The sequence below is a fragment of the Thamnophis elegans genome, chromosome 10 (assembly GCF_009769535.1).
Source record: "Thamnophis elegans isolate rThaEle1 chromosome 10, rThaEle1.pri, whole genome shotgun sequence".
In the NCBI taxonomy this organism is placed as follows: domain Eukaryota; kingdom Metazoa; phylum Chordata; class Lepidosauria; order Squamata; family Colubridae; genus Thamnophis; species Thamnophis elegans.
In genome coordinates this window covers 16,000,711-16,013,796 of record NC_045550.1, presented here as the reverse complement: position 1 = coordinate 16,013,796, position 13,086 = coordinate 16,000,711, and the positions used below count along the sequence as shown (strand labels likewise).

Below are 13,086 nucleotides of genomic sequence, written 5' to 3'. Positions count from 1 at the left end.
CTCAGCTTGGTTTTCTATGTTGGTATCTTTCCTTTATTTCTATTAAACAATATATGATTTGAACTTAGAACTTTGCTCCTTGCTAGAAATGTAAGATATAAACCATTATAGTTCATAGTTCTTGTACCAGTTAGATCTGTATTCTGATATAAACTTGTACATGGTAATTCATTAATGAAAACACGGTTATTTTTTGTCAACTGTTTAATTTAATCAGAGGTCTACAGGTTTTATAGTCTTTTAAAACTCATGGTTTCCAACACCATGTCATTCCACTTATCACTGGTATCACATTTTGACCCAATATAAGTTTAGTGAACTCTCTTTGCTTCCTTTTTTAGCACCAATGGAATAGTAGGGATTGTTGTTGATTGAATGCTGCATGGCCTAAGAAGTCATTGTCAACTTTTGTTGTCCCACAACAAGTAGCACGTTTACTTGGCTATAAACCTGAGAATTTGGAGCAAAGCTGCATATATTTATTGGATTTTTGAAGTATCCTTAGGCAAAATCGAAAGTATTCCATATCTGAAGCTTCCCTCTACTTGGCTCTATTGTATACTAAGGCGTATACAAGAAGAACATGATATCATAGCAGTCGAACTAATGAAGTGTTTCTTTTCCTGTCCTGTTTTATACCACCAAAGTTGGCAGAAAAGCAGTAGTTTGTCTTGCTTGGCAGAGAGAGATTGCGCAACAATAACAATGGTAAAAAATATGAGAAGATTAAAATATTTCCAAATACAAACTGATAAACGCCTTGACCCAGGACACAGCAGATTTATGTAACTGTGATTAAAAAAGAAGTGTGGATAACTGATATGGGAATATCAGGAGACAGTATAGTAGAAGACAAAGAATTGGAGACAATCACAAAGTATCAAGATTTGAAAATCAAAATTAAAAGATTATGGCATATACAGGGTCTGATGGTTCCCATCGTTAGCAGGACACTAGCTGCCATGCCAAAAAATCATGGATGGCACTTAGAAAATATTCACATTAGCAACATTTCCATCTGTCAATTACAAAGACAGCTTGGATCTGCACATGTACTATGCAGATACATTGAGATAGCCTAGAAGGTTCTTGGGAAGAATCTGATGCCTATGAAGGCTAACACAGCTAAAAGCCTGGTAGTTGTGATTTCATAGTTTTATGTATATAATCATTTATTAAACCTATATGCTGCCTGACTCTTACTGATTTTGGCTGCTCACAGCAATCAAATTATAATAAAAATCAGGAAACATAAAAAATAAAAATAAAAAATGCCAAGCGCAAATAAGTGTGGGGTCTCACTCTTCCTTGCTGAAGGCCCAATTGAAAGTCCAGATATACATGATTCACCAACACCAGCAGAGTGAGGCCCATCCAGATCTCAAGGGCAGATACTACTACAGAGCAGGTACATTCTGGGATCCTGAAAGATCATATTGTTTAATCCAAGGAATCCAGAGCATGCCAGTCCTTCAGGATCGAATTGAACAGGCAAACATTATAGGAAACATATGGGACCTTAGGAAACCAGGCCTATACAATTTAGGGCTTTATAGCTAATAACCAGAACTCTGACTTACATCCAGAAGCAAACTGGCAAGTAGTGCTGCATGTGAAGCAGTGGTCCCTCCCTCCCTCTCCCAACATATCCATTGATGTATTAATTTCCTTCTGGTGCCCCCTAGTGAACATATTTTCAGATTTTTTTTTATTAGAGTTGTAAATAAAGAAAGCTGCTCACAGGAAGGATTCTTATAATCAATTTCAAAGTGTTAATTCAAGTCCATATATACATTTAATACATTTAAAACTTTCTAAGATCAACATTTTAATTACTCTTTTGTGTATAATCCATTTTTTTTAAAAATGTACCAAACTCATACTTAAGATTTTTTCTTAAAGGACTGAAGAAAAAAAAATCACCCGGCGAACATAATAAAACTTGCAGAGTTTCAATCTTTAAAAAACAATAAAAGAGTAAAAGTGAGGTTCAATCAAACTCTGCGTCCCTAAAGCCTACATTGATGGCTATGAGCTCAGCAATCTCTTGCAAATCTCACCTGCTTGGAAACTGATTGCAAATAACTCATAAAAACCAGCTGTCCAGAGCACTTATGAACAATCTCAGAATCTCATCTTTTTCCGGAAAAATTTTGGCAGTTCAGATACACCATCCAGTTGCCATTTTCAGTTATAATATCTTCCAGTTTTCAGACATCAGTTCATCATTTCCTCACTGGAAATCAAACTATAATGCAGTTTTAGATTAGTAAAGTTTGTTTGTTTATAATTTGGAAGTAAGCATTAGCATGGCTTTATTACATAAATGAAAAATAAAAAGGTTACATTACATTTTAGCAGACAAATTGAAGAGAGGTGTGTAACAGGATAAACCCCTCCTTCTTGTTAATGTAAACATGCATGCTTTCTTAGCTCTACATTACATGATTCCTTAATTAAAGTAAGTGTTTTTCTAGATTTAAGTGTGATTATGAAGCACTTATCACTTCTGGTTGGCATTAATTAGAATTTAAAGCTATGCTTTGTAATTATCTGCATATTGTGGCAATTCAGCAGAAGATGCAACATCTAGCAACATAATTTATAAGACGTCCTTCTGAAGAGCCTCCATTATAGTGCCATTGGCATAGTATTTATGCATATGGCACAGTACATATGGTAAAAGTCCTATAGCAGTGATGGCAAACCTTTTTTGACTCGCGTGCCGAAAGCAGGGAGAGTGCAGGGGGTCATGCGTGGGCGTGCCACACCCATAATTCTATGCAAACAACCCCAGCATGCATGCATGCATGGCCAGCGCTCCCCCCCATTTGTGGCATGCTTTTTCGCCCTCCCCAGGCTCCTGAGGCTTTAATGGAGCCTGGGGAGGGCGAAAACAGACTCCCCTGCCCCTGGACGCCCTCCGGAGGCTTTAGAAGCTTCCCTGAAGCCTCTGGAGCATGGAAAACTGGCCCTAATGGCAAACCGAAAGTTCAGGAATGGACTTCCAGTTTTCTCATAGGGTTGGTATTTAGCCCTATGGAGCCTTGCTCCGGAGGACAAAATATGACCCTATGAGCAAACAGGAAGTGACTTCCTGTTTGCTTGTAGGTCATTTTTTGTCTTCCGGAGCCTTCAGGGAAGCCTCCTGAAAACCAGCCCTACGAGCAAACCGGAAGTATACTCCCGAACTTCCGGTTTGCCATTAGGACCGGTTTTTCACACTCCGGAAGCTTCAAGGTCAGCTGCCCTGACAAATGGCTCCGTGTGCCATTTGTGCCATAGGTTTGCCATCATGGCCCTATAGGAAGCCAAAGTATACATTCACAGCTTCATATATAAGTAGTTGTTATCTTACAACTGGTCACTTAACAATCATTCAAAATTATGATAGAGTCCCCAAAAGCTATTTGTGATCCAATTTCAAAGTTATGGTCGCTGCAGCAGCCAGCAGTTATTTGCCCTTATGACCAACCACAGGGATACTGCAGCAATCTCTCTCTTACACACACACAGACAGGCAGACATATAGATAGACACACACACCCTTAGAGTTGCCATGCAACTTGCTGGGACTTTTGTAATTTATTCTTCTAGTTCAGAGGTGTCAAACTGGTGGCCGTGGGTCAGATGCATGTTGCACAGGCCATGCCCACTCTAGATTCGTAAATGGAAAAAACATCACAAAATATTACGTGATGGCAACATGACATGGTGAGTTTGACCCCCTTGTTCTAGTTTGTGGCTTTGCTCTTTAAGCTGTTAGCAAAACCTCCACTTGAGTCCAGCTACGTAAGAAAATACTAACTCCTAGGAGCAATGTTATACATAGCTATACACTCTGAAATTATTTAGCTTAATGATATGATATAGCATTCTACTCTATATGATTAGCTTTACCATGAACCATGTTACTACGGGGTTGATTAATATATCATAGTTTTAAAGTCCCGAGTTAGCATTATGTATAACTATCGTTAGTCTGTCAATATTAGGATAATGGACATTTTGATTATTACACTTGCTTGGGCAAGAAACTGGATGAATACTGGATGGATAAAGTAGAAATCAGAGGAAGAATATCACCATGGTGTAGCAGAACATGCCCGTACTGACCACGGGGTTAATCTGCTTGAAAAAGACCGAGTCAAGTTCTTCAATCAGTGACAGGACTTGAATTTGTCAGCAAATATGATTTTGATAAATTCATTTGGAACTAATTGGGACACTGCTCTGTTATATTATAGATGTTGAGAACCCATTTCATAAACAGTGGTAAACCTGTGTTTGTTATAATGATAGGGTATTGCTGTGAATGCATGTGGATGCCGTAAAGTATCTTGCAGCTAGTAATAATTATTGAATTTTATAATCTGATTGATTCATTTCATTTTGAAGAATGTCTATGCATATTTGTTTAGATTTGTTAGTGAGGTGGTTCACATATCAAACTAAACCATACTGTTCTTTGCTTTTAACGTAGATGTTGTGTGTAGTCAGTCATTATGGCTTCAAATTCATAGCTTGGTATGATTTTATGCATAATTGTTCAAGTTATATTTAAAAATTCTTATTTCTTGAATAGTTTATTTTCCAGATTCAAATCCAATTATAGTATCTTACATTTTCATTTCTTTTTTCTCTTCATAATTTTAAACAACAGTTGGAACAAATGGAACTTGAAGTGCGTGAAATCCCTCCACAGAGCCGAGCCATGTACAGCAGTAGAATGAAGAGCTACAAGCAAGAAATGGAAAAACTTGATACAGATTTTGTGAGTTAATTCATCTATGGAATTTTGAGAGAGGATTCATGAAGTATTTATTTTAGTAAACTTCACTTATAGCATTACCATTCTTCATGCTAATTAACATTTTATTGCTTTAGGTATGATAGAAAGACTAAAATAATAACTAAATTAATTAAATTATTTATTTAATTTTATTGTAGATCCATTTTTGCCTAGGATCAGAAGTTTCCTCATACAAATATACATACAATCCTATGATTTTTTTTTACATAACATGTTCATATACACTATTATTAATAATGGGTGTATAGATTACAGAAATACTGAGCAATGTAAGCCAATTATCCACTTTTCTATTTTTATTATTTTATGAAAATTATTATTATTATTTAGGAACATAAGTGAACCTTGCTTGTATATTAGTCTCTTCCCTGGGTTTTGCTTGATTCTTTTTAATACAATACTTAGAACTATTATTCTTAATGGTGTAATCAAGTATAACTTTCAAGAATCTATTTAATAAAAAATAAAAATCTAAGAATCTTATTTATTAGATAATGAAGATTATTTTTATTTAAATTAACACTTCATATTTCATAGCCTATAGAATTAAATAAAAGCTCTTTCGTCAAGCATTCAGTAATTTTATTTAAGCAAACATTTGTCTACTTGGCTGGTGGAAATCAATCAGTTTCCATCAGCCAAGCTTTCAGTTAAGCTTCCTATTTCTCAAACTGCGCTAACGAAGAAACTGATATAACATTGAGGTTGAAAAATGGCAAGGGATATTATCCACTTCTACATTTAGGAGAGTGAAGCAACAGTGTTTTATGGGCTATCCATTCTTTCAAGATTGCAACTGCATTTCAAGATGCATTTCAAGAGAATTCATTTGTCAGTTGCAAATGTAATTTTAGTCATATAGCCAATACCAAAGTCTTAGGTCTAAGCAAAATATAATTTTAAATAGTACAAGTAATCATTTGAGTTACAAGCAGTTATTCTGGATTTCTCTAATAATCTGAAACTTAAGTTGTGAATAACTGTAGATATTTTTGTTATCCAAAAATATAAACAAAAATCTAAGGTTGGATTACAGAAATATGATTGTGACTTGCAATATGAATCATGAATGTGGTACAGTAAATGAAGGCAGCCACAACGATATAGAGATATATATAAAAGGCTATACAGTATTTGTGACATCGTAATTTATAAAAAAGAAAAAAGAAGAAGAAAGAGCAAACAACATTTTGATGGTGTTCAGAAAGTGAATAGTAATTAATGCAGAGTTTTTTTTGTAATGTTAGAGCTCTGGGTCATTTGAGCAAGCCAGACAAAGATATTTCACTTAGATTAAAGAAAGGGCTGCTTTATACTATGTGCGCCTCTAAAATTACTACTGTATTGTTTACTTATCACCAATGGATGTGATTTTAGATGTCACTACAGAGGACAAAAATACCAATAGCTACTACAGAATGATATTGATTTTTGCTTGGGCATACAAATAGAGAAGGATGGAATCAGACTCACGGACTGTTTATGGACTTCCTATTGTCAACAATGTAGACCTTGGCATAATCTGGCATGGTTGTTTTTATGTTTTTAATTTTGAATATTATCCTGTCTTTTATTTTACAAATTATTTTAGTCATTTCTATTATAGCCCAGATAAAAAAATTAATCAGATTCAAGAGAGCTTTGATTGCCATAGTTTGTAATTTATCAATGTCTCATTTGCACAGGTAAAAGGATTACATATTCTAATACTTTTCTTAATTCAGATCTTCTGCCACTGTGCTTGGTTAAAATTTCCTCCTAGGAGAGATAAATTTTGTTATCTATTACTTTTTTTGTGCACTTACATAGTGCCAGTTACATAGAACAATGTAACATTTTTTCTGTCTTAATTTATGATTCACTTTGTTCAAAGTGTGGTTAAATATCTATGCCAACAGTCTTGACCAATTATTGTCACATAGTTTAATATGGTATAGTATGTCTCATGCCTTTTTTTTAGATTTGCCATGGATTCCAGGCTTCTACTGCAACACTAGCAAGATGGGAAGGTTACAATAATAATTTTAAACAAGTCATTTATTTGAGATGATTACCATATTTTTGAAGTATAAGATGCACCGGAATATAAGACGCACCAAGGTTTTGAAGAGGCAAATTTAAAAAAAAAGTTTTTGCACTCTGCAAACCTCCCCAAAATGGTCCATTTTTCGAAAGGGCATGGATAGCCTTATGGGGGCTTATAGAGTGCTCCTGGAGGCTGGGGGTGGGGTGCAAAATTGAGCAAAAATTGGCCCATTTTCTGCTCATTTCTGCCCTCCCCATCCCCCAGGAACTCTCTGAAAGCCTCCTACAAGCTATGCATGGCAATTTTGGTGAAGGGGGCGTGTTTCAGCAGGCAAAAAATGTTGTATTCAGTGTATGAGACGCACCTAGATTTTCAGCCTCATTTTTGAGGGAAAAGGTGCATCTTATACTCCGAAAAATATGGTACATAAAATCAAATTGGAAAACAATAATGTACTTACAAGAGACATAATACAGCTTAATAGCCATGTTAATTTTACAAAACAAAACAAGCACGAAAGAGAATACATAGGTCCTTGACATACGAACACAATTGAGCCCAAAATTTCCATTGCTAAGCAAGATGAGTGTTAAGTACACCATTTTATGACCTTACTTGTTTTATTTGACTTATTTACTTGACATACTTACTTATTATTGAATGAATAACTGCAGTTATTCAGTTAGTAACATGATTGTTAAGCCAATCTGGCTTTCCCATTGACTTCGCTTGTGAGAAAGTGGCAAAAAATGATCACATGCCTGCAACTGTCATAAATATGTGCCAGCTGCCAAGCTGCAACTGTCATGTGAAAAACAGTTGTAAGTCATTTTTTTCAGTGCCTTTGTAACTTCAAATGGTCACTAACAAAATGCTGTAAGTGGAAGACTATCTATATTTGTCTAGAAGTATGTTTAAAACCCGGTATGTAAGTTTCATTGTAAAAATTCTTAGATTCTATGTTGAAGGAACAATAAAAGCAGAGTTTTATTGATACTATTTTGCTTCATCTTTTTAGACTTTTAAGAAGTTTGTTAACAAGTTGATATTGACAGGATTGTTTTACTGAAAGTATTAAGCAACTTGTGAGTGAAGTTTATTGTTAAGCACATTTTTAAAGTGTCAAGTTTTAAACAGCAGGAAAAGTTAACAAATTTTCTGTATATAGTTAGCTCTATCTTGTGGGCAAACATGGAGTTGCAGTATGTGATTATGTTGGCAGAAAAAAATTATCTAAATAATCTTAAAAGCAATATTAAGAGCCAGGAATTACTCTGGTAAGAGCATTCTTTTCTTTTCTTCACCTGCCCTTTCCCCCAAAATCCTGAATTTCTGATTTTCAGAAGCTAGACATTTTAAGAAGCAGTAACACACACACACACACACACAAACACACACACACACACACACTTTTGACTAATTGCAATGGTTTGTCAAGTTTTCTATGTGTAACTCTACACTTTAATTCTTTATTGCTATCTACCAATAGTCTACATTTTTGTAGCCAAGATTTGTAGTCCTAGATAACGTGTAGTTAGTGTATTTGTTTGTAAAAAAATATATTTTATTTTAGAGCTATAAAACTAGACCTGCAAAAATGACTCCCCTGTTACTGTAATCAATGTCCTACCTATTCCTAAGGTATAGGCAATATAAATTTTGCTTTTAGTAGCCATATTGAAATTATAAGCCTGTAACCCAGGCCATATATGTCAGAATACCTGTGTAGCAAAGAATTAGGGAAATAGAGACTAAAACATATGAAGAACGGTTGCAAGAATGTGGTATGTTTAATCTAGTGAAAAGGACTAGGGCAGACATGATAGCAGTGTTTTAATATTTGAGGGGCTGCCACAAAAAAGAGGGTGTCGATGTATTTTTCAAAGTAGAAATCAAACCAGAAACAATGGATGGAAACTAAACAAGGAAAGAAACAATCCAAAACTAAGGATAAATTTCCTAAGGATGAGAACAATTACTGTAACTAGTAGAATGGCTTGCCTTCAGAAATATGAGTGTCTCAATACTGGAGGCTTTAAGAAGAGACTGGACAGCTATTTGTCTGAAATGGTATAGGGTCTCATTCTCTAGCAGAGGGTTGGACTAGAAAACCCCCAAGGTCCTTCCAACTTTGTTATTCTATGTTCATAGCCTGTCCTGCAAATAGAGAGCATGCTTTGCTGCAAAATTAAGTCTACTTTTTAAATTCTAAAAAAGTAATTGATGGTACAATGTTCTGCTGAAATGCTCTGGTATACTATAGACTTTTAGTTTTTAAAAAAGGAAATCAAAGTATATTGAAAGGTTTTGGTGAAAGAGGAATTGAAATCAATTTACACTTATTGGTATTACCATTGCTGCTCTTTGTATAACTTTTTATATAGATTCATTTCACATTCAAAGGAAAGAAAAGCTGAGATGGCTAAAGCAAAGCCATTTTTGAAGAAGCCTCATTCAACCACTGATATACATGTATGGTTTGGGTGCCTCATTGGACATGATATTTTAGGGTCTGGAATTAGTGTATGAACTAAACTGCTCTTCATTTTTGTGATATGGCATAATTACAATGGAAAAAGTTCTTTATTCTGGCTTGAGAACAGAAAAATGCTAATTTTAAAATAACAGTTGAGGAAAAACTTTAAGAGGGTATGCAAAAATGATTAACACACTCCGGTATAAAATATCTGCACTTAGGAATCATATTGTAGTCTATTTAAAATCTTGTAGATTCTTCTGGGACTTTTATTCAGTGTTTTGTTTTCACTTGCATTATCTGAAGTAAGGACTTCTTAATGGTCTAATGTTTTATCTGTTGAGCCATTGAGAGACAGTCTTATTTATTAAGTACTTTGTTGGTGATACTTCAACCAGGTTCACATTTTGATTGAGTAGTATTCCACAATGAAGTCTTGCCACAACAAATGGATGAAAAAGTTTAACTGTTTATATTATGTTGTGATAAAAAGCTTAAGTGAAGAATCCCTAACAAAATTTCCTTCTATTTAGGAGTTTGTACTTGGGTAATCAGAGAGTCTGAGAAATAAAACCTTTGCTTCCAGTAATGGCCTGAGCAGAGAAGGTGAAGATGAGTGGACAGGTATATAAGACTTCACACTAGAGCTTGGAGTAAATCAGAAGTCTCCATTCACTTATCTCTTATGTCTTGGCAGAAGACTCCCAAATACGAATTGACTACATTAGAAACTTTATTGCAGACAAGAATGACATTAAATACATCTGGTTGATTATTTAGATATATATGTATTTATGTATTAACTTTTTATTCTGCCCAGGATAAACTGTCATTTGGTGCCTCATAGTAGCAGAACAAAATATAGTAACATCAAGGAATATGTAAGATTACTAAAAAGATCTGGTGTCAACCCTCAGAAAAACTCTCTTTTGAACACTTTCTGGAAGCCAGAAAATGTTGGAAACCAATGTATTCCTGATGGAAGGCCATTCCAAAGAGCTAGTTCCATCATATAAAAATGTTTTTCATGCTGAAACAACTGACCTAACTTTCTGAAATTGGGCACAAACAATTGGAAATAGTTGGATATACTTGGAAACCAGAGGGATATGGTTCTGCAGATAACTTAATGCAAAGATAGAAAGAACTCTACAAGTTAAAGTACCAGTACTATAAATTCAACCCAGAAATGTATAAACGTAAGTTTATACTTCTTATAAGTTGATGCATAGTCCCTGAAATACAATACAATGTGATCTCTAGGCTGGAATACTGCAATGTGCTCTACATGGGGCTGCCCTTGAAGAGCATCCGGCGACTTCAGCTAGTCCAGAACGCGGCCGCGCGAGTGATCATGGGCGCACCACGGTTCGCCCATATAACACCAATCCTCCGTGAGCTGCGCTGGCTACCTGTTGATCGTCGGGTGCACTTCAAGGTCTTACTTACCACCTATAAAGCGCTCCATGGTAGTGGATCTGACTATTTGAGAGACCGCCTCCTGCCAATTACCTCCCTGCGTCCCATCAGATCGCACAGAGTAGGCCTCCTCCGAATTCCATCCGCCAGTCAGTGCCGACTGGCGACTACGCGGAGGAGAGCCTTCTCAGTTGCTGCTCCGACATTATGGAACAACCTCCCCGTGGAGATCCGTACCCTCACCACAGTCCAGGCCTTCCGCACAGCCCTTAAGAACTGGCTATCCCGTCAGGCCTGGGGATAGGATTACTCTCACCCCGCCCGAATGTTGAGTGAATGTTGTGTTTTTATGATCAATTTTCTTTTAATCACGATTCTTTTCTTTTTAAGTCTTGTCTTGCACTCCCTTCCCTTCACTGTTGTAAGCCGCCCTGAGTCCCCTCAGGGAAAAGGGCGGCATATAAATTTCCAATTAAAAAAAAAAAAAAAATACGTGCCTATCAGCAAGTATCTGTGAACATCAAGGTTACTGTCTTTTATATCGACTGAAGCTTTTTTCTTTAAAAGTAGCCCATGTAGAATACTTTGTAGTAGTATAATCATATGGTGATGAAAACATAAACATTTTTCAGTCAGGTCTTGATATCCCAAGTAAGGCTGCAATTGGTATGTCTATAGAGCCTAGATAGTCAGACAGACAACTAAAGCTTGCAAAGACCCAGTGTTCTCCATTTTGTTGCACAACTTTTGGAAATGACTTTCAGATTTTTCATTTTTTGTTCGCTTTGTTCTTCTGCTTTTCTGCCTGTAGTCAATGTAAAATAGAAATATATTGGAGAACAGAGAGAGAGTTTAGTTTTAGCACCTAATTGTGGTGATGATGGGGGTGGGGGAAGGTCAACAAATCTGTCCCTCTCAGCTTTTAAAAATTCTGTTTATTTAACTAATGTGGTTTTTGTGGGTGGGGGAATTAATCAAGGAAAAGTTTTTAGGAAGCTCATCCTGAAGCTGTCTTTTATGCGAGGGTTGCCTTCCTAAAGCCTAGCCAGAGGGTTGCAGTCTCCCAATGGCCAGATGATCGGTGGTGAGCTGATTGGCACAGAAAGCTCTGAAAGCATCCGCCATTTCTGTAAGGAAGGCATGGGGTGCAGGCCCATGTACTCTAGGGCGGGATGAGAGGAAGAGAGATGAGGGCACGCTCCAACATCTCCGTGGTCTGCCTTAAGGGTGAGTAATGTGGTGGTACTTCAGCTGTCGTAACTTTGAAACAGGGTCATGTATAGTTTTGGGTATTGGTCATAACTTTGAACTTTCATTAAGTGACCAGTCATTTCTCAAGGACTACCTATCTTATGTCAGAAGGCACATATTAGCAATTTTCCAGACAAAGGATGAGACACATCAGACTCAAAAAGAGAAGTATATTTTTTTAGTACAGTGTTGAAATAAAGGCTCCTTGTTGCTTTCTGAGCTTGGTTGTTTTCTTGCAGACGAGTCATTACCCCAAACTAGTTTATAATGCACTGGGTATATGAGAGGCTAAGGAAAAATTCAATCAGAACTTATAAATTCTATTACTATAGCATATGTGTATATATCTATATCTATGGTTGCAATCAAACCTGTGGCATTCTGTTCTTGGTGTGGCCTTGGTGTACTTTGAAGGACTGACATCAGTCTTGAAAGCATTATTGTGCTTTCCCTTTTCTCCCTCAGAAGTTGGAAAACAGCCAGCTGAATTTCTTCCTAATGTTTTTTTTTTCTTACCAAGCTTAAAATATATTTTTGTACATGTTGTGTACATATAAACAGTCCGCATAACTCCTTTCGTCTATGCACTAATGGTCTTACTTAGCTTGGTAATAAGCGTATGCAGGAAGAGAAATAAGTTTAGAGAACACTAAAACTCAATAATTGAACCTCAAGTTACAGGTTTTTCACTATGGATCTCAACAAAGAATTTGATAAAACTCTCTAACATACTGATAGGCAAGCTAGTTAAGGGTCAGATTGCATTACAATTAATTTGAGAACTAATTTTAATTGAAGGTTGGAAAATTTTTCTGACAACAAAAGCAGTTGGATCAATTATATGGAGATGGTGGTTCCTGTACACATTATATTTTGAAATGGACAGCCAACTGTCTGGGATGCTGCAATTTAGATTAAGCAGATGGTTGGGATAAACAGTCTAATTAGTTTATGAGAAATTGAGACAATAAAGATAACTAGCTAAAATTCAGTGGTATATCCAAATTCCTGGAAATTGTATTCTTTTGCACAAGAAAATATTTAATTTCTTCTTTTTCAGTGTACTTACGATAGAAAACAGTTATGTCTAAAACTCATTAT

The 13,086-nt window shown here is 36.0% G+C and overlaps 1 protein-coding gene across 3 annotated transcripts in view; it reads left to right on the top strand.

The window, feature by feature from the left end:
* The window catches only part of VTI1A (vesicle transport through interaction with t-SNAREs 1A), a 242,007-nt gene that overhangs the window by 6,753 nt on the left and 222,168 nt on the right, over positions 1-13,086 (top strand). For all 3 annotated transcript variants that reach the window (XM_032225615.1, XM_032225616.1, XM_032225617.1), the window contains exon 3: positions 4,664-4,774. In XM_032225615.1, coding sequence (XP_032081506.1) covers positions 4,664-4,774 — 111 coding nt within the window. The remainder of the gene's footprint in view (positions 1-4,663; positions 4,775-13,086) is intronic.